The following is an 18,155-nucleotide window of genomic DNA, read 5'->3' as shown; positions in this document are numbered from 1 at the left end:
AAGTCTAACAGTTTGAGATCTCTCAGTTAAAATATGAAGCCCCAAATCCTTCATTATAGATCCTTGACTGCGAGTTGAAGAAGACTTTTTATTCTTCTATTGTGTGCTGAATGCCATGTATCTCTGAGAAAAGATTCCAGTACTTAGAGATTGTTGGGGTATATGAAGAATTACACACATTACAATCTCTTTCCAGCCAGATGTCCCTAAAAATGGAGCTGCAAGATAGCTATAATCTTTTCGGTCAGTGGAGGCCACCTCCACTTCAACCTGCTCTCCATATCACGCTTTGAATCTTCTTCAGGCCATTGAAGCTTGGTCTGCTTTATAACTAGTAAGACTGAAACTTTGGTACCTTCACTGAAGAGATTTCAGGATCAACTCAACAGTATAGTGTGTAACTTTGTTTTCATGGTTGATAACAAACATGCTCAACTGGTTTCTGTGTTGTTTGAGAAAAAGACCTCACACAGGCTTTATAAGACTATACTCACTGTGGATTTCTTATAAGGCCTTCCCAGACTTTCACACCAATGAAAGAGGGCACCCCTAGAATGCACAGCTTTCCATATCACCCACCTATTACCATCGTGGACCAGGTGTTTAAAAAGCCTTTAGAGACCACGACAGTACTGCTGGATGGTGAATTTATCAGAGTGATTAAACTATGCACTCAGCCTATAAATGCCCTCATTTGATAGGATGCTCAGCAAAAGAAAACAAACAAAAACAAACAAACAAACAAAAAACACACTACAGCATCATCCCAGTCTGCCCAGAATATTTCGAAGATAAATGGACAAGACAAATCTTGTCACTCTCTTCCTGCAATGTTACCCATGCTCAATGGAGAGCACAAGCAAAGAAGAAATGCAATGTACAAAGAGGGTCTTGCAGTAAAGCCAGCAAAGTGTTTTAATTTCATTACTGCAGAAAAAAAATAAAAATAATAATAAAAAAAGAGAAGAGTATGAAGAAGTAGAGAAAGGGGAAATTTTGCTTGCAAATTATACACATCCTACAGCAGATATGAATAAAATTACATCTGTGTAGCTGCTGATACATCCCCTAGTACATGCAATGATATTAGCAACAGAAATGGGGATTGTTAATCTCTGACCATTTCATTAATAATAGGTGAAAATCAGTCACAAAGCAGAGTGGGAAGGATCTGAAGCTTGTCTAACAAGACTTTTCAAAGTGGAAATGAAAGCTTGGATCAGGGTAAAACTTGTCAGTTAGGAGAGTTAATGAAGCACCACTACAGAAAAAGGAATTATTCAAGGAAAATGACGCACACTCAGAGAATTTTTGATGCTGCTGAGAGTAGTCAATGCTGAATCATGCTCACAGAGCTTAGCTGAGGGCTACCAGAGGATGGGGATGCACTTTATGGTAGGTGGGTTTTTGAAAGCTGTTATGCCAGCATGTGAGAGAGACAACTCCTGCCCTAAAGCACTCACTGGTTCACTTTGAATCAAACTTAGATGTGTCATTGGCTTTATGTTCTGCAAAAGAATAACCTGAAGAGCAGGCAGGAGGGAAAGATGATAAAATCAAGGTGGGGGGTAGGGGAGGTGTGGGGAATAACACTGTGGAAAAAAAAAGCAACTCTTCTTCAATTCTGTAATTAGATAATGCAGTATCTTATCTTTCTATATTCTCCCTAGGGGATAGTGCCTTTCTCACTGGTTTCTATTGTTGTAGTGTTGAGTACAACAGGACAGCAATCCTTCTAGGTCTGCTGCCATGCAAATAGCAAATACACATCAGGATATTGAATGTGAATGGACAGAAATGCATTGCTTGTAAAGCACCAACATTACAGAAAGGAGGATGAAGAGAATATGTCCTTCTCCAAAATGTAGCAGAAAATTCACTTTGGCAGAAATGAGCACAGCTGAGGATCTGGCTCTGAAGCCATAATTTGTTAAACTGAACCTGTAGTTCTTGTATTCTACAGCAATCCTGAGACATTAAAGAAAGCAAGAATGGCTATACAGATCAATGTAGTGACCATTAAATATTTACAGAGATAATTACGAATAGACTAAACAAAGCAATGGGGAAATTAATAAAAGATGACCGAGTGGGTTTTATGCCTGGAAGACAATTTAAGAAGGGTACTTGGTATTGCTTATGAGGCAGCCACATGCTGGAAACAGTTGCTGCCCTTTCATCAGCTAATAAGCTTGGGCATTGGGATTGAGATAGACATTGAGAGAAAAGTGTGTTGGAAATGAATGGGAAAGCAGAGGTCTCAGAAAGGCTCTCTCTACAGCACATGGATGAATACACATGGGGCTGGGTGACTTCATGCAAGTTTCTGCTGAGGTACTGATGTTGGTCTGCTTGAACTCCACAGTAGGAGTGAGTCTTGATTTCCATCCAAGAGAAATATTCTTTAAGTGTCTTTCTATCATCATTAAGAAGACAAGGAGAACAAAGTAAGGGGACAGAGGCAGTACTGATGGGCCCAAATCCGGCCAACTTTATAAAAATAACTTTTTGCAAAGTCTGTGTAATTCTGTATTTGGGTTTTGTTGTTGTCACTGTTTCCTATCCTGAGGGAAAAAATGCTCTTTAATAAAAATAAATAAATGTCAGATAGCATTCAGAGGGAGCCCCACACTCAGAGATGGATTGGACTGAAAATTCTGGCTCCAAATGCTCCTGAAGTCTGAGGGTATTTAAAACCTGAAGACAGATCAGGTTCAGCAGTACAAGGCAATAGAAATGATATATTAATAAAGAAAAGGAGCTTTGTTTCCAGTTTGCAAGAGATTATAAATAAAAGTGAGAACTCCATTAAAAAAATCATTATGAATCCTTTGACCTTGTCCTCTTAAAAATAATAATAAAAAAAAAAAGTGAAAGAGACATTAAAAATAAAATCAAGGTTAAGACATGAGCCGTACAAGAGTCTGCATGTGGACAACTATGGAGTGTTACAGAGTAATGAAGAGAAAGGACACAGAGGAGAAATTAAAAGAGATATGTAATATATTAAATTATGCCCAAAGGGTTATGTGCACCATGTACTAATAAATGCATCATGAGGATAAAAAAGGAATGAACAAGGCAGTTCAAAAAGTAATCACAGAAAAAAAAAAAAAAAAAAAGCAAATGGAGGATGGGAGGACAAAATGTTGGTGTGAAGTTGCATGTGGATTTCAGTGGAACAAGGATGACTTTTGATGATCTGTCCCTGCCCCAGAAGAATGGAAAAATATAGGACTGAATTCAGAAGCCTTGGAAAAGAGCTAGGAAAAGGAGAGGTAGGGAAGTATAAGGAAGTGTCAGAAGTGGGTCAGAGTTGTTTCATTAATCAGGTTAGGAGAAGGGGAGAAGAAGAGGAGGTAAAATAGTGAAAGTCTGAAGCATGGCAGTGATCCATTACTGGGTGTATACAGACTGAATGGTGAGGCATCCAGTCATTGGATCTTGCTTCACAACATTTTTAGGCAGAGGTGATTTTAGATGATTAACCGTTCCTTTACAGCTCTGTGAGCCATAGGAGGACTAGCCCCATGAGAAATACTGAGGTCCTGCTGCCACACAGATGGAGCTTAGCAGGCTGGGAACCCCTAAGGATCCTGAGAGGAATAAACAAGTCAGACAGCAGGACCACAGCCCTGGACTTCAAGAGAGCAGGTTTTGGCCTGTTTAGGGCCCTGCTTGGAAGAATACCATGGGAGGCAGTCCTGAATAGAAGAAGGGTCCAGGAGAGCTCATTGGTTTTCAAAGATCACCTCTTCCAGGCTTAAGAATGGTCCACCCCCATGTGCAGCAAATCAGCCAAAAGTGGCATGAGTCCTGGGAGGTGGTCCAAAATAAACATAAAAAGAGAGTTCATGAGTAGAATGAGGGACAAGTTACCCAAAAGTCATGTAGAAACACTATCTGAGCATGCAGAGACAAGTTTAGGAATGACAAAGCACAAATCAGAGTATGTCAAATCAAACAGATGTGAAGGACAAGAAAGGCAAGTATATTGGTAACAAAAGGAAGACTACATAAAATGTGGGTCCACTGTTGAATGAGGTAGCAGACCTGGTGACAGTGGACTAAGAAAAGTCAAAGTACTCAATGCATTTTTTGTCTTAGTTACTGCTAAGATTTGCCTTTAGGAATAACAGGCATCTGAGCCCACTGTGTAAGGTCTGGTGCAATGATACTCTACCACCTGTTGAGGAGGATCACAGAATGGTTAAGGTTGGAAGGACCTCTGGAGATCAACAAGTCCACCTCCCTTCCCCACCCACTCAAGCAGGGTCACCTAAAGCATATTGCACAGGATCTTGAATATTCAAGATTCAGGCAGGTCTTGAATATCTCCAGAGAAGTAAACTCCACAGTCTCTCTGGGCAATCTGTTCCACTGCTACATCACCCTCACTATAAAAAGTAAAGAATCAAGTTAGGGAATATTCAAACAAATTCTGTGGATACACACAAGTCCAATTGACCTGATGCGATGAACCCACAAGTTCTGAGGGAGCTGGCTGATGGTACTGTGAGGCCACTCATATTTGCCTTTGAAAGGTCTTGGTGATTGGATTGGTTCCTGAGGACCTTAAGAAAGCAAATAGCATTCTTTTCTTCAAGAAAGAGAAGCAGCGGTATCAAGGGAACTACAGATTTATGAGCCCCTTGATCCCTAGGAAGGTGATAGAGCAAATTCTTCTGGAAAATGTTTTCAAACATATTAAGGCCACGATGACTGGCAGTAGTCAGCACGGATTTACAAAGGGGAAGCCATGTCTGACCAACCTGACCGCCTTCTGTGATAAAATGACTGAATGGGCAAGGGGAGGCCAAGCAATAGTTGTTGGTTATTTTTTGTTTGTTTGTTTTGTCTTTAGCACTGTTTTCTGTAACATTCTCGTAGACAAACTACTGAAGTATAGACTAGATAAGTGGACAATGAGGTGTACTGAAAACTGCTGGGTTCAGAGGATTGTAATCAGTGACATGAAATCCACCTGGGGCTAGTCACTAGCTGTGTGACTAGGGTCAATTCTGGGTCCAATACTGTTTGACATCTTCATTAATGGCCTGGATTATGGGACCAGCTGCACCTTCAGCAAGTTTGCAGATACAGAAAACTGAGAGGAATGGCTGATACACCAGAGGTTGTACATCAGAAGAGGCTGAGAGGGCTGAGACTGTTTGGCCTGGAGATGGAAAGTTTCAATGGTAGTTGGACCTTCTAATCAGGTATAATACGGCTCTAATCAAGTATAAATAACTGATTAGAAAGAGAGGGTGCCTGGAGGGAAGACACAACCAGACTCTTCTCAGTGGCCCCAAAGACAAGACAAGAGGTAATGCACAGGAAATTTTGTCTGAACATAAGGAAACATTTTAACTGTGAGTATTTGAACACTGGCATGGGTTGCCCAGAGAGGTTGTGGAGTGTCCATCCTTGCAGGTGGAAATAAATAAATAATAATAAAAAAAAAAAAACAGGTGGAAATAGACCTGAGCAAACTGCTCTAGCAGACCTTGCTTTGAGCAGAGTACTGGACATGATGACTTTCAGAGGTCTCTTCCCGTCTCCCCTATTTCCAGTGAAGGCGTGATATAGGCTACAGATGTAAATGAACCTTAGATTGCATTTGGTAACAGATTATGGAAATTACTTAGTTACAGCAACAGGTTCAGTCATTTCATCCACCACAGAATGGATTTATTACAGTTTTAATATAAAGACTTCCAGGGATTAAGTTGTTAATGAAACAAGCTGATGAGCAGCTATGCTGATGAGGTGAAGATATCATTGACACAAATCAAGTATATTAACACTGAATAGGACAAGTATCTCCTGAATATAGCAATATATACAGAGGTCACATTCACTGCTTCACTCTGAGGAGGAAAGGCTTGAGGCCCAATAACCCTCACATAGTTTTTACTGAACAGAGCATATAATCAATATGTGCTATGCTTCTCCTGTCAGACAAGAGACAGTAAGAGTTTAAGGAGAAAGGTAGAGGACTGTCTTCTCCAAAATTATATGTAGATTCCATTTCTTGTTCCCAGGGAGTTTTCTTTTTCACAAATCTGGTAATAGCATTTCAGTAACTTGTGTGATAGCTTGGCTTGCTTCTTTTTCAACTGAATTTGGATTTAAATAACTGGATTTATTTGGAAAAGTACCCATTTGTGGCACTGACTTGTAAAAATGTAAAAAACAGCCTACAAATTTGACAACTGATTGGAAGCAGAACAAGAAGGGTGTTTTACCATCGACATTGAGGTATCCCTTTGTAGCTGGCTCAGGACCGATGGAAGTGCTTCTTTCCATTTTGAGGACCAGCCTGGCCTTAAGGAGCACAAAGTCATTTCAGGTCTCCTTCAGTGTGGTTAAATGTGCACTACTGAATGGTAATATTAGTAGAGATCTCACAGATCCCCTAGGGCTTGTCTCTTTATATGACAAGCACTTCACATTCATCTGCCTATCAGCAGTCCATTCATTCTATTTTCTGTAAGCTAGCAATGGTCTTTAATGAAAAGAGAAATAAATAAACCACAAACATTTCTTCTCTCTCTCTCTCTTTTTTTTTTTTTTTTTTTTTTTTTTACTATGTGTATGGTCGACATATTAAAGGTATTTGCCAGAACTCACCAGATGGAGTCTTTTGTCAATTTGGCATCCACTTGCCCTTCGTCATCCAGAAAGAAGTCCAATTGTAAATTTGCATTGTTGTCATGGGCAGAAGAATAGTTGGTAATGAGTCTTGCAGGTATCCCCAAGCACCTCAGAACTGTGGCAAACAGAGAAATGTAATGAGGACAAATTTGAGGGGCAAATCCGGTGCTCATGGATGACAGGAGAGGTAGAGAGAAATTAATAATAACTGGAATAAAATAGGAAAACTCAGTCAAATCAACACAAATTATTCCTCCTATCTGCCTTTATATAGAATATTTTAAATATTTTATTTGACCCCAAAATGATGAGCAAAGATAGGTAGTTACACAATCACTATAACTTAAGCACCCAGTTACTAATTGTTTTCAAATAGCCCTGCATACTGACCACTCTGCTTTTCAGGGCCAATCTGGATGTAATGGGTCCACTACATGATCAAATGTGGTATGAAGAAAAATAAGTTTGAGATTCCAAGAAATGCAGAATACATTAGGTCTCCCAGTATCAGTAAGCCAGGAGAATCAGGAAAGACTGTGCTAAAATGAAGATGAATTGAAAATGTCTCCTTGTGGCTGACCTGGAGTTTCCCTGTTTGACATCTGCTATCAGAAGGGATCTGGAGAATACAAAGAATAAAGCAGAAACTGATTGTTAACAAGGGGGAAAAGCTGCATTATTTGCAAATGAAACGTCAGTTAGAGTCTGAACAGAATGCATTACAGAATTTGTATTGATTGCTAAGTAATAGTATTTTGTAGTACTTTGGAATCAACAGTCCCTTCCTACAGAAGATCTTAAAAGGAGGATAATAATAATAATAATAATAATAATGTCTCCTACCCCTAAATCTCAGATCATCACAAAGTAGCTGATGACTCTTTTCCCCAGTTGCCAAGTGGTAAAGTTGGGGTATGTGGAAAAGCTACGGCTATATCTGAAGTACAGCAGTGCGTCATTAGACTTCTGGTTTGTGGCGCACCCTGGCTGATAGGAACAGACATGGGGCACACCCTCTAGGAGAAAGTGGGGCTGCAGGATGTCATATCATCTCAACTTGTTCAGATGAAAGATGACTTTCATCCAAAAAAAGTTAGAATCATAGAACCATAAAAAAATTAAGGTTGGAAAAGACCACCAAGATCATCTGGTATAACCATCCCCTTACCACCAATGTCACCCACTGAACCATGTCCCTGCGCCCCAGATCCAACCTTTCCTTGAACACCCCCAGGGACAGTGACTCTACCACTTCCCTTGGCAACCCGTCCCAATGCCTGACCACTCTTTCTGAGAATTGTCTCCTAATTGTTTTAATTGTTGAAGAGTAGTGCTCTTTGTTCAATTATTTGTTTTAACTGTTGAAGAGTAGGGGCATGATGTTTCCATTTTTCCACTCACCAGGGACATCGCCCGAATGCCAGGACCTTTCAGCTATGATGGAGAGAAGCTTGGCAACTTCATCAGCCAGTTCCCTCAGGACCGTGGGGCCGGCTCTTTGTATTACTGGTGTCTTATCTCTGTGCCCTGCAGTACACCCTTTTATAAACCATATGCTTGATTGATCGGGGAGGTTAGGAGCTTCAGCTGAGAGCAGGGTCCTCTGGTGGGAGTCAGTAGATATTCCTCAACCTCTCAGTAACACAACAGCATTGAAATGAGTAAGAAGAAGGAGACTGAAGTGCAAAAAGGGGTAAACTTTTGCTTAAAAAGGCTTTAGCAAAGCCAGAAATGACAGTCAGGGTATCTGATCAGCAGCCTTGTGCCCTCAGCAGGAGAGATCAAGCAAGCAAGGTTGGTCTTGTGTCCTAGCCTGCCAGGGCAACAAGAGCCACAGTGAAACACCCAACTGGATTTTATTTTAAGTGGGAGCAAAAGGGACAGGATAATGAGGAACTAAAAACTTTTCTCCCCCCAACTGGATATCAGAGTGTGACTGAACTCATCCTGCAGAGCACCTCACCTTGATCTCCACCTTGATCAGCCAAGGAACCTGTTTTCTGATATAGGAGCCAACGTGGTTCTGCAGAAAACAGTTTTTTTTGTTTGTTTGTTTGAAAGGAAAACATTTAGGTTGAAAATCTTATTTTAAAATAGTTCCAGTGCTGTGGTGTTGAACAACCCTTTCTGCTACTGCTTTGTTTTGTATATTCATGAATGTCACTACCATGACTCTCCATACAGAGTAGCACTGCACATTCATTTCAAGTTGCTGGATGACAAATTACCTGGATGCATCCAATACCATATGTACCTATTGATTAAACTTAATTCAAGTGTCCTCCCAGGCTTCCACCACATGAGCCATCAGGGCTCATTGAAAATAATTTGTCTGACAATTTCAAGATTAATGACCATTTTTCAGAATGTTTTAGCATTTTTAACGGAAGATTATCCAGAGTATAAAATATAGTAACCTTGGAAAGCTGGACTGGTCACAATGATAAAAAATTGGCAGCTGAGAATGACTCAAAACACAACTCAAGACAATACTTTAAGTTCAACATGCTTGTTCAGGCCTCTGCTGTCCTCTCTGTGGAGTGTTCAGTAGCTGGACATGTAAATGGCTACATATCAGATGAGCCACTGGACAATGTTTTAATTTCATAACGCTCACCAAACTTTATACATCAACAAGCCTTACAGTACGAAGTCCCAGATCTCTGACTTGACTAAATTAGCCAGCAGACTGATCCTAATTTTTCCCCAGATAGATATGCCTCTTCATTTAATACAGTAGGCTCCAGGCCTCTCTGGCATTGCCCCAGTTTCACAGTGGCCTACAGGCAAAGTACTGTGAAGCACTGATTCACGACCAGTGCAGGGAGAAAGGTTGAGAACACATACATGTGGTTGTGATCTAGAAAAAAGACAGAAGAAGCACTGGTAGAGAAGAGAAAGTAGCCTGTGGAAGTCACTAGGATGAACTGCATCTAAAAGAAACATTTGTAAGGGCCTTTTCTGAACTCATTGTGTTGTGCAGAGACTCAGGAGTATCAAGGGCAGACCGTATGACCTCAGGCAATAAAGGAAGTAGACATCTCTCAGGTTCTGTGGATGTGCATGGTTGCTGATTTTCCCATGGCACCAGAAATAAAATGAATTATTTCATGTGTTGAAGGATAGAGCACCTGCCAGAGCCTCCCCAAAATAAAGCATGAACCTCTCTAGATATATGAAAGAAAAGCAGAGAAACCTGAAACTTGAAATTCTATAGCTGTAAGAAGCGTGTGCCAGCAGAAGGCTGTGTTGTCAGAACAGAGCTTTATTTCTGAGTCCTTACTGTTTTGAAAAGCTCTTAAACTACCCCAGGTAACTGAGTTGTGAAATTCTGTTAACCAGACTGAAGGAAAATTATGCACTGAATGAAATATACAAATGAGGGACAGGTAAAAATAAAATGAAAACACAGAGACACTCAGGGCTGCTTGAGGGTGAAGAGCCAGTCTTGGAACATGTTAATTATGTAATTTTCACATTTGCTGCAGAAGATGGGTCATTAACATCTCTCATTTTTGTTAGAAGAATAACGTAAAGAAAAGTACAATGCTACTCCTGGGGATAGCAACATGTGGCAATGTTGAGAGAGATGAAAAGGGGAAAGGTTTCATGGAGAGTTTTTCTGCAATTTCATCTTCACATCTTAAATACAAGAAGCAAAGCTTAGATCTTCAGCTGTAGCTGAAAAGTACTTGATGCAAAGTAGAGCCCAAGCCTGCAAAAATACTCATTGTGTCCCCCTGGTCCTAGGCTGATCTGGTCCCTACTCCAGATCGATACTTATATGTATGAGCTGTAGGAGCCTGTAGGGGAGATCCTCCAGGCTTACACCAGACTCTCACTTTTAGTTTCTGTTCAACTTCTACTGGCTGGTGCCATAAGCATAAGAACTATGTGACTGGCTCTATATTGGCAAAGGGCGCTTGACACAAGCACTTTTTCCAATGTCTGGTCCCAATTATCCATATAAAGTGCATCTTTTACACTACCAGCATCTTTCTTGACCATTATTACACTCCAGTGTGTTCCAGTGTTGTAAGAGTTTTCACTTGGGATGATGCTGTTAGCAAGTGCTAGACAGAAAAAAAAAAAAAATTGACCAATCCATCAATGCTTTCCCTACATGGTTTTCAAATCTGAAATGTCTCTTTTGCTGAAACATTGGAAAATACTTGCTCTAGTTTGAGCAAGTGTGTTAAGACTTAACCTTGTAGTGCTAGACAATTCATAAACCAGGACAATATTTTCCTGATAACTCTGGCTTACAAATTCCATACAAAATATTAATAGTGCTCAATAGATAGGTGCTAGGACACTGCACATGTCTTACTAGAAACAGTTCTTGACAAGTAAGGTTTTAACACTTTTGGAGCAGATAGGCCACCACATGCCCCATAATGGGTAATAGCTTCATGCTGCAGATTTAGATAACAAGCCTCCCTGTTCACCTCGGATTTCCTAAAAGAAATGGGGAACATGCCAAAAGACTACCTTTCTCTCTCCCAAACTTACCCTCTGTGACTCAATGAATACATTTTACTGTACAAGTATATAGTTAATATATCATTGTGAAAGTGCAGCCGAACTGATGGAAATGCCAGGTATTTATGTAAAGTGTGTCTATCTTTGCCATGTATTTTAAGTATCTCTTAAGTATCTCTCTTAAGTTACTCCTGTACATCACAGAGCCACAAAGTACTTTAGCTAGTTTAACCTAAAAGCTCGTGCTGCTACGTAAGAATTGCATAGCAGTGTGCAGCTTTTCTCACTGATACTTACATGTGTTGAAGACACCAGCAAAGACCCAGCACTGGCCATATCGCACTGGCTGCTTAGAACTGTAATATTCCAAGAGGATGTCCACACTTCCTGTCCAGGCTGAAGGTGCGACCCCGTATGTGTAGGTATTGTCCCAGGATCCAGCAATAACACCATTATCATCCCTGGAATTGATCTAAAGATAAAGAAAATGAACGTTAGAGATGACAGATACTGAACAATAAAGAGCTCTTCAACCCAGCAGACAAAGAAAGGATATAAGAGACTGAATATAGCTGAATTCAGTCTAGAAATAAGACAGAAATGTTTAATTATGAAGGTAGGAAATGAACAGAACAATCTTGCTAAGGGCTGTGGTAGATTCTCCATCACCAAACGATTTTGAATTAAGGTCAGACACTTAAAAATCACAGTGGAATTAAATCACCACGAGTACCCATGTTGTTAATTTATTAAGTTTTATTAACATTAAATATGCTCACTGCTATGTATTTTTAGTAACACGATCAGTTACAAACTGCTAAACAAGCCTCAGAAATATCAAGCTGGATTCTTTCCTAACATCATCTCTTTTTCTGTCCATATCAGCCCAGATATTTTAATAAAAATCACTTCCAACTCACAGTGGATGGGGAGGAGAATCAGTCCACTGTTATTTTTAGAGTGGAAGCTAATTTCTTTGGTCCAGCACACATGAAAACAAGAAGGAATTTGCTGTGTAGTCTTTCTGTTAGTAACATTACACAAAAGTGTGGAGTTTTGCTGACTAATGGCTATACTGATAGGCATTAACGAGCAATACATCTCCTAGCTGCAATTTAAACCAAACCAGTTGAAGCTGTGCAAAAAGCTCATTCGCTCCGTACCTTTTAATTATGTTAATGTGGAACAGCTACATGCCAGCCAAATAAATCACAATTCTCATTTAAAAGCTTTTGGCTGGATTAAATACTGTTTTATAATTAGAAAATCGACTTCCTGTGAACCTTAGAACTGAATGAAGATAAGTATTCAGAGTCATAACCAAAGGGTTAAGGGGTTGTGCCCATCTCACTGTTGTGGGAAACATGCCAGGAAAAGAGGCACTTCAAGGACAGGACAGTGTTTTGATCTTTAGGCTCTCTTCTGGCTGCAAAGAGAGGAAAAAAGGGTCAACTGCTTGCTCTGCAACTTCAGCAAGCCTCAGAAGGATCCCAGCATGGGGGCACGTCCCTAGACAAACTCAGCTCTAAAATGCCACATCTTGAGCAAGATTGAGGGTAAGGAACACAGGTGGGACTTCAGCACCTCTTAGCCACTTCTTACCGAGGTCCAGATTTCAGTTGGCCAAAACTCCCACCTAGCTATAGCCTAATCCTGCAGATACCTGAAGTCCACTTACTTCTGGATTTCCAACAGCAAGCTTCTCCATCTACCTAAAGTGGCTGAGTAACTCAAAACCTAAGTAGTATTTGAGACCCCTTTGGGCTCATAAACATTGTGGTCTTTTGCCCAGAGGGCTTCCAGGGTCTCTGCATAATGGACCTTTTGCATCTACTAGCCCAGTGATTAATGCAGCAATCCAGGTTGCATTAATCCATTTACTTCTGTCTCAAGAGGCCTGAAACTACATTTCTAGTATCTATGGTGAAAGAAGTAACCAGAAGGCTAAAAGACAAAGAGAAGTGATGGTGCTCTCAATCTTTCTTGCTGAAGCTATTCTACTTAACTTTGTGTTACACAAAAATCAGCATGTGGCATTGAGTGAGAGTGTGGACATCCCATTTCAATTCATATTTCAAAATGCTGCAACAAGTGGGTTAAAGGATCATTCATCTTCAGTGACCATGTTTTGTGGAGACACTACTTTAGCAGCTGGCCTGGGAGAACATCTAACAATACTGGCTCAATTACCAGCTGATTATTCTGGGAAGCAGAAGGCATCAGTTCAGACCTCCAGAAGGCAGAGGCAAAAACTCAGCCTTTGCCTTTCACATCCTGGTTGAGTTGAGACACCCACCACTGCAGATAGTGTTGGAGTTCATGTAAAGTCTCTCAGTTCCTCATCTCAAATTCTATCCAGTATGCTGCCTTACCGTCCATGGAAGAAATATCTTTCTCAGTTATTTCAGCTACCAGAAAATGAGTGCAGTGCCACAAGGAATGCTAGCATGCCTGAAAGTGCAATGCCTAAAAGTGGCTTTCTCTCCAGTGAGGTACCACTCTCAGGAAAAAGACGATGAACTGGCATAAATATTTCACCTTTAGTGGAGTGAAATAAAACGCCAGACCCACAGGTCAGGATGGAGAATTGATCTGGCACCTGTCAGAGTGAGCACATGAGGGCACAAGGGCTAGTAAAACCAGCCTGGCTTTGATTAAAGAGTCACTTCTGACACTTCTTGGGCATCTATTGCATACCACTGCAGAAGCAACACGGCAGATTTTGATTGGGTTTCCACGCCCAGAGAGCTCCAGTTCTGCCTTGTCCATCAGGAAAAGGCACGCATCCAGAATGTTTTCTTCAAACTAGATGAGAGGAAAGATAAAGAGAAACAGAGGAAAAGTTGAGTCACTTTTATTCTGGAAAGCAAATGCAAGGCTATTTTTCATTGTTGTAATAGCTGATCAATTTCAAAATTATCTGGTCAGGTCAAAGTTCTGTGTTTAAAAATACAGGTTTTCTTCTAGAATAATTGTCCATGTACAGCAAAAAATGTGAGATGTTTTAAGGGAAAAGAGTGTGTCATTTTCAATTCAATCTCAGTCTGGTTTCTAGAAGGTTAAAATGACAACATAGCCTTTCTGACAGGACATAAAATTTTAAGTGCTAACAAGTATATAATAGGAAGGTATTATTATAATAACTACAAGAAGCTAGTCTGCTCACTAAGGACTCCATGTCCTTCACAGATTCCAGACCTGTTAATTTCAGGACTTCTCTGACATAGCCAGTAAAATGCTGATAAGTTGACCAATAAACTGTTTGCCAAAGTTAATTTGAAAACACTTAAATTTTAAACTAAAATATTAAATATGTTTAAAATTATCAAGCCAAAAGCTGATTATATTGATTAATCCTGGTCTATGAAACTTAGATATCAAAAATACCAAGTGACCTAAAGTAGTGTTCTTCAAAAATAGACTAGAAAGGTACAGTTTCTTCAATCCAGCATGAACAAGCATGGGAATGAATTGAGGGCAGAGGTGCCTAAATAGACCAGAAACCATTTGTCACAGAACTTGCCCTGTGATGTATTTCATTTTTCTTAGGAGAAAATGCATAGCAAAGGAAAATACCTCTGTCCCCCAGAAAATGGTAGGGGACAGGGAAACACACATTATTAAAAAAAAAAAAAAAAAAAAAGTCAAATTCACTGAAAATGCAATATTATATTAGCATTCAAGGCTCTAAGAGAAACTCCACTCCACTCATCTCCTTGCCATGTTTGGCTTTATGTTCTACGTTTGCATCCTTAGGGATGTGGTGCATGCAAACCGGATTTTTGCTCTTCGGCTGAGCTGCAACTACAGCTGCAACTGTCTCCAGCTTGGCTTAAGGTTCTTCAGAAGATGAGGGTGATCTGAGTTGTGCCTCCTGCCAAAAGCAATCAAATGCCCAGGCCAAGTTGCTGAGAGGCAGAGGAAGAGGAAGCATGAGGCCAGAGAGCTGAAAAGAAAGCCTGGAAGAAATAAGACTGCTGTCAGTGCTGCAGAAAAGATAGGATGGATGGGAGTGCCATCCTGGAGAACCCATGCACCCTTTGGCCTCTCTCTTATAGACAGCAGCTCAGCAGCTGAGCTCTGGCATAAGCAAAACAAAACAAAACAAAACAACAACAAAAAAACAACCCAGGGGCATCTCTATGCCTCTGTGTGAAGGAAGAAGCTCCTTAATCACTCAGCCATCTCCTGCCCAAGAGAAGTCCTTTTCTTTTTTTGCCTGCCTATCTCTCATTGTTCTGCAAACTGCTGCAGTATGGAACCTTTTCAGCAAAAATCCTCCAAGACAGCACACCAGCCTCCTCATCCTGCTCCTGGACTTTGCTATGCACACTGTCACTGAGTTGCTTTCTCTGGAGCAGACATTTGCTGCTAAATAGCACCTGGTAGTCTTAGCGAGTAAAACTGAATTCATGGTGTTCAGGCAAGCAATGAAACAGGGGGGCAGTGATTCCCAGGGACCAACTCCTAATATTGTATCATTCCTGGGAGTCTGAATAATTGCATAGTAGGGTCTCCATTCTGCTCCAGTGGTATGTGCTGTAAATAAAGTCAGGTGAATGGCTGTGATATGGAGACCCTCCTTCCCAAGGAGAATCCTCCCAGTGTAAACACTGGGCCCTCACAGTGGTCCTTCCTGCTTCAAATTCATTTTTCTTCTGTCCTGGTCCAATGATTTATCACTTCCACCAGGATCAAAAAGAGCTTTCTGCTCTTCAAGTCATCAGCAGTGCCTAAGAGCTGAGTTAAATCAATAAGAAGTTTAGCTTGCAAATTAAATCTCTCTCATCTACAGTTTATGAGACACTGTCAATCTTGCCAGCATATACCCAAAGCCTAAAGAGGAAAGGAATTGCTAACAGAGTTGTTACCTTCCACCTTGGCATTTATAAAATTATATAAATGACTGTGAAATAACTGCATTAACAGGCGGAGGGACACAGGACAAGCTGTGAAGTTGCCTTACAATAACATACATGCTCCCTCACACTATGTTGCATTAGTGTAGGATGCAGAGTACCATAACATGTTTCACCATCCTTCACTATCCAGTGATTTAAAAGCACTAAATCAAACTAAATCAGTCTCCTGCTCTCAATCTTGGCAAGAAGATGTTAACTAGAGGGAAGAAGAACAGAAATATAACACTTGTAAGTCTGAATACTCCTGAAATGTCAGAGGAACCAGACAAGCAGTAAGCAGCCAGAACAGATAAGCAAACTTGGGCTTGGCATGGGCACTGTCTGCTTACACAAGCAGCAATGGGAATAAACCAACTTCAGGGCAAACAAAATTTGGCAGAACCACCTGGAGAAGACTGCAGAAGGAAGACAAGAGGTAAGAAAACACACGGGCAAAGAGGCTCTGCCTGCACACAGATTTACATTGCATTACAGAGCATTGCATTTAGTGAGTGGTCTTCAGCAGGCCCTTTCTTTTCATGTTAACTGGCTTGTAAGAGAAAACCTTTAAAACCATTTAAGTCCAAGCAAGAGGGGCTGCATCACCTTTTGCGCTGGCTGAATTAAGTCCATGTTTCCCACAGTTGCTTGTGGCCTGATCTTACCAAATGCACATGCCATAAAATTACATTTACTCTATGGGTTACAATGCTGATGTGGCTCAATGTGTGGACACGAGCCAGCTCAAGATGGCAATGACAACACTATGCCCACCTGTTTTATTTTACTTTTCTCACTGTGTTTTAACTGTGTTAAAAGATCAATATAGCATCCAACTTCCAACATTTCTCAACTAGAGAGTTCCTATGTGCCTAGATTTCTTCAAAAGCCAAATTTGTCCTGAATCCCCTTTGGGCTTTTCTTAGTGACTGGCAATTTGCACATTCTTAGAAGAAAGGAATCACAGTCATGTTACAAGGAACACTTCCATCCTCATTCATTACAGCCATGTTTCAGCTGGTCTGTTGTTTTTTCCTTCTTGGGTCCATTTTTCTTGCCTTTCCTCCTCTGAAGTTGATGTTGCTCATTAAAGACAGCAGCTGGGAGAATTATCTCCCACTAGTAACCCAGTTTTGAACTGCAAGCTCCTTTTTGATTTACAACTGGAGTTAAAGCTTTCAGCTGTCAGTGTTCAAAGCATTTTTTTTATTATTTTTTATTTTTTTAGGCTAAGAATGTTACTTTACTATGCACAAGTCTATCTGTAGTTTTGTATAAGACCATGTACCTTACACCTCTATGACTGTATGTGGCCATATGCTTTTTACTAAGACTGTTGTACAGGGCCATATGTCATATATACAAAATGCATATATGTAGCATATATACGCAATATAGGACTCCCTGCTGGTACTTTTATTCACTCAGAGCTATGCTCTTAGTCTTAACATCCAGGATTGCTGCAAATGAGGAAGGCACACGTAGTTAATGGTGGGGAATTGGTAGGGTAAGATCAGGAACATCAAATCCTCCATCTCAATGAACCAGGAGAATATTTCTCCTTTGCTTTCAACTTTAAGATGTCTGTTATTCCTTTATAAAAAATGATGGACTCTAGGAAACCCCTTGGCTCCGCCCCCTTTGATTCACCTGCCACACTCAGCTTTCATGTGGGCAGGCGATAACAAAAGGTGCACCACAGCACAGGGTGGAAGTCAAGCTCTCCAGTTCCAGTTGAACAGTGGAAGGAAAGCACATGACAACGGGATATGGAACAGCCCTAACCTCCCAGACAGAGCTGCCTCCTAGCAAAACCAAATAAATAATGCAGTTTCTCAAGGGAGGCTGGTGTTTGCATCAGGAAGGTGCCAGATTTTCAGAATATAAGCACCTCAGGCCAAACCACTATGGCCATAAATTCAGCATTTTAGGACATAAATCCAGCAGTCGGTTGAAGCTGGCTTCCATTTCCAGCCACTCATTCCCCTTTCTCCCTCCTCTACATCTGTCACAGAGTGAATCCCACATCTAGGAACAGAGCAAGCCTGAAAAATAACCCAAGGAAAACAAAACAAAACAAAAGGAAATAAAGGAGCTGCTAGATCAGCTTTCCAG

At 40.7% G+C, this 18,155-nt stretch overlaps 1 protein-coding gene across 2 annotated transcripts in view; it reads right to left on the bottom strand.

Annotated features, from left to right (window-relative positions):
- F13A1 (coagulation factor XIII A chain) overlaps nt 1–18,155 on the bottom strand; it is a 64,529-nt gene that overhangs the window by 16,541 nt on the left and 29,833 nt on the right. For both annotated transcript variants that reach the window (XM_035318799.1, XM_035318798.1), the window contains exons 6-8: nt 13,837–13,944; nt 11,437–11,611; nt 6,634–6,772 (exon numbers count right to left, since the gene is read on the bottom strand). In XM_035318799.1, the coding sequence (XP_035174690.1) occupies nt 6,634–6,772; nt 11,437–11,611; nt 13,837–13,944 (422 nt within the window). The remainder of the gene's footprint in view (nt 1–6,633; nt 6,773–11,436; nt 11,612–13,836; nt 13,945–18,155) is intronic.

Source organism: Oxyura jamaicensis, chromosome 2 (assembly GCF_011077185.1).
Source record: "Oxyura jamaicensis isolate SHBP4307 breed ruddy duck chromosome 2, BPBGC_Ojam_1.0, whole genome shotgun sequence".
Lineage (NCBI taxonomy): Eukaryota > Metazoa > Chordata > Aves > Anseriformes > Anatidae > Oxyura > Oxyura jamaicensis.
This window is presented reverse-complemented; position numbering and strand designations above follow the sequence as displayed.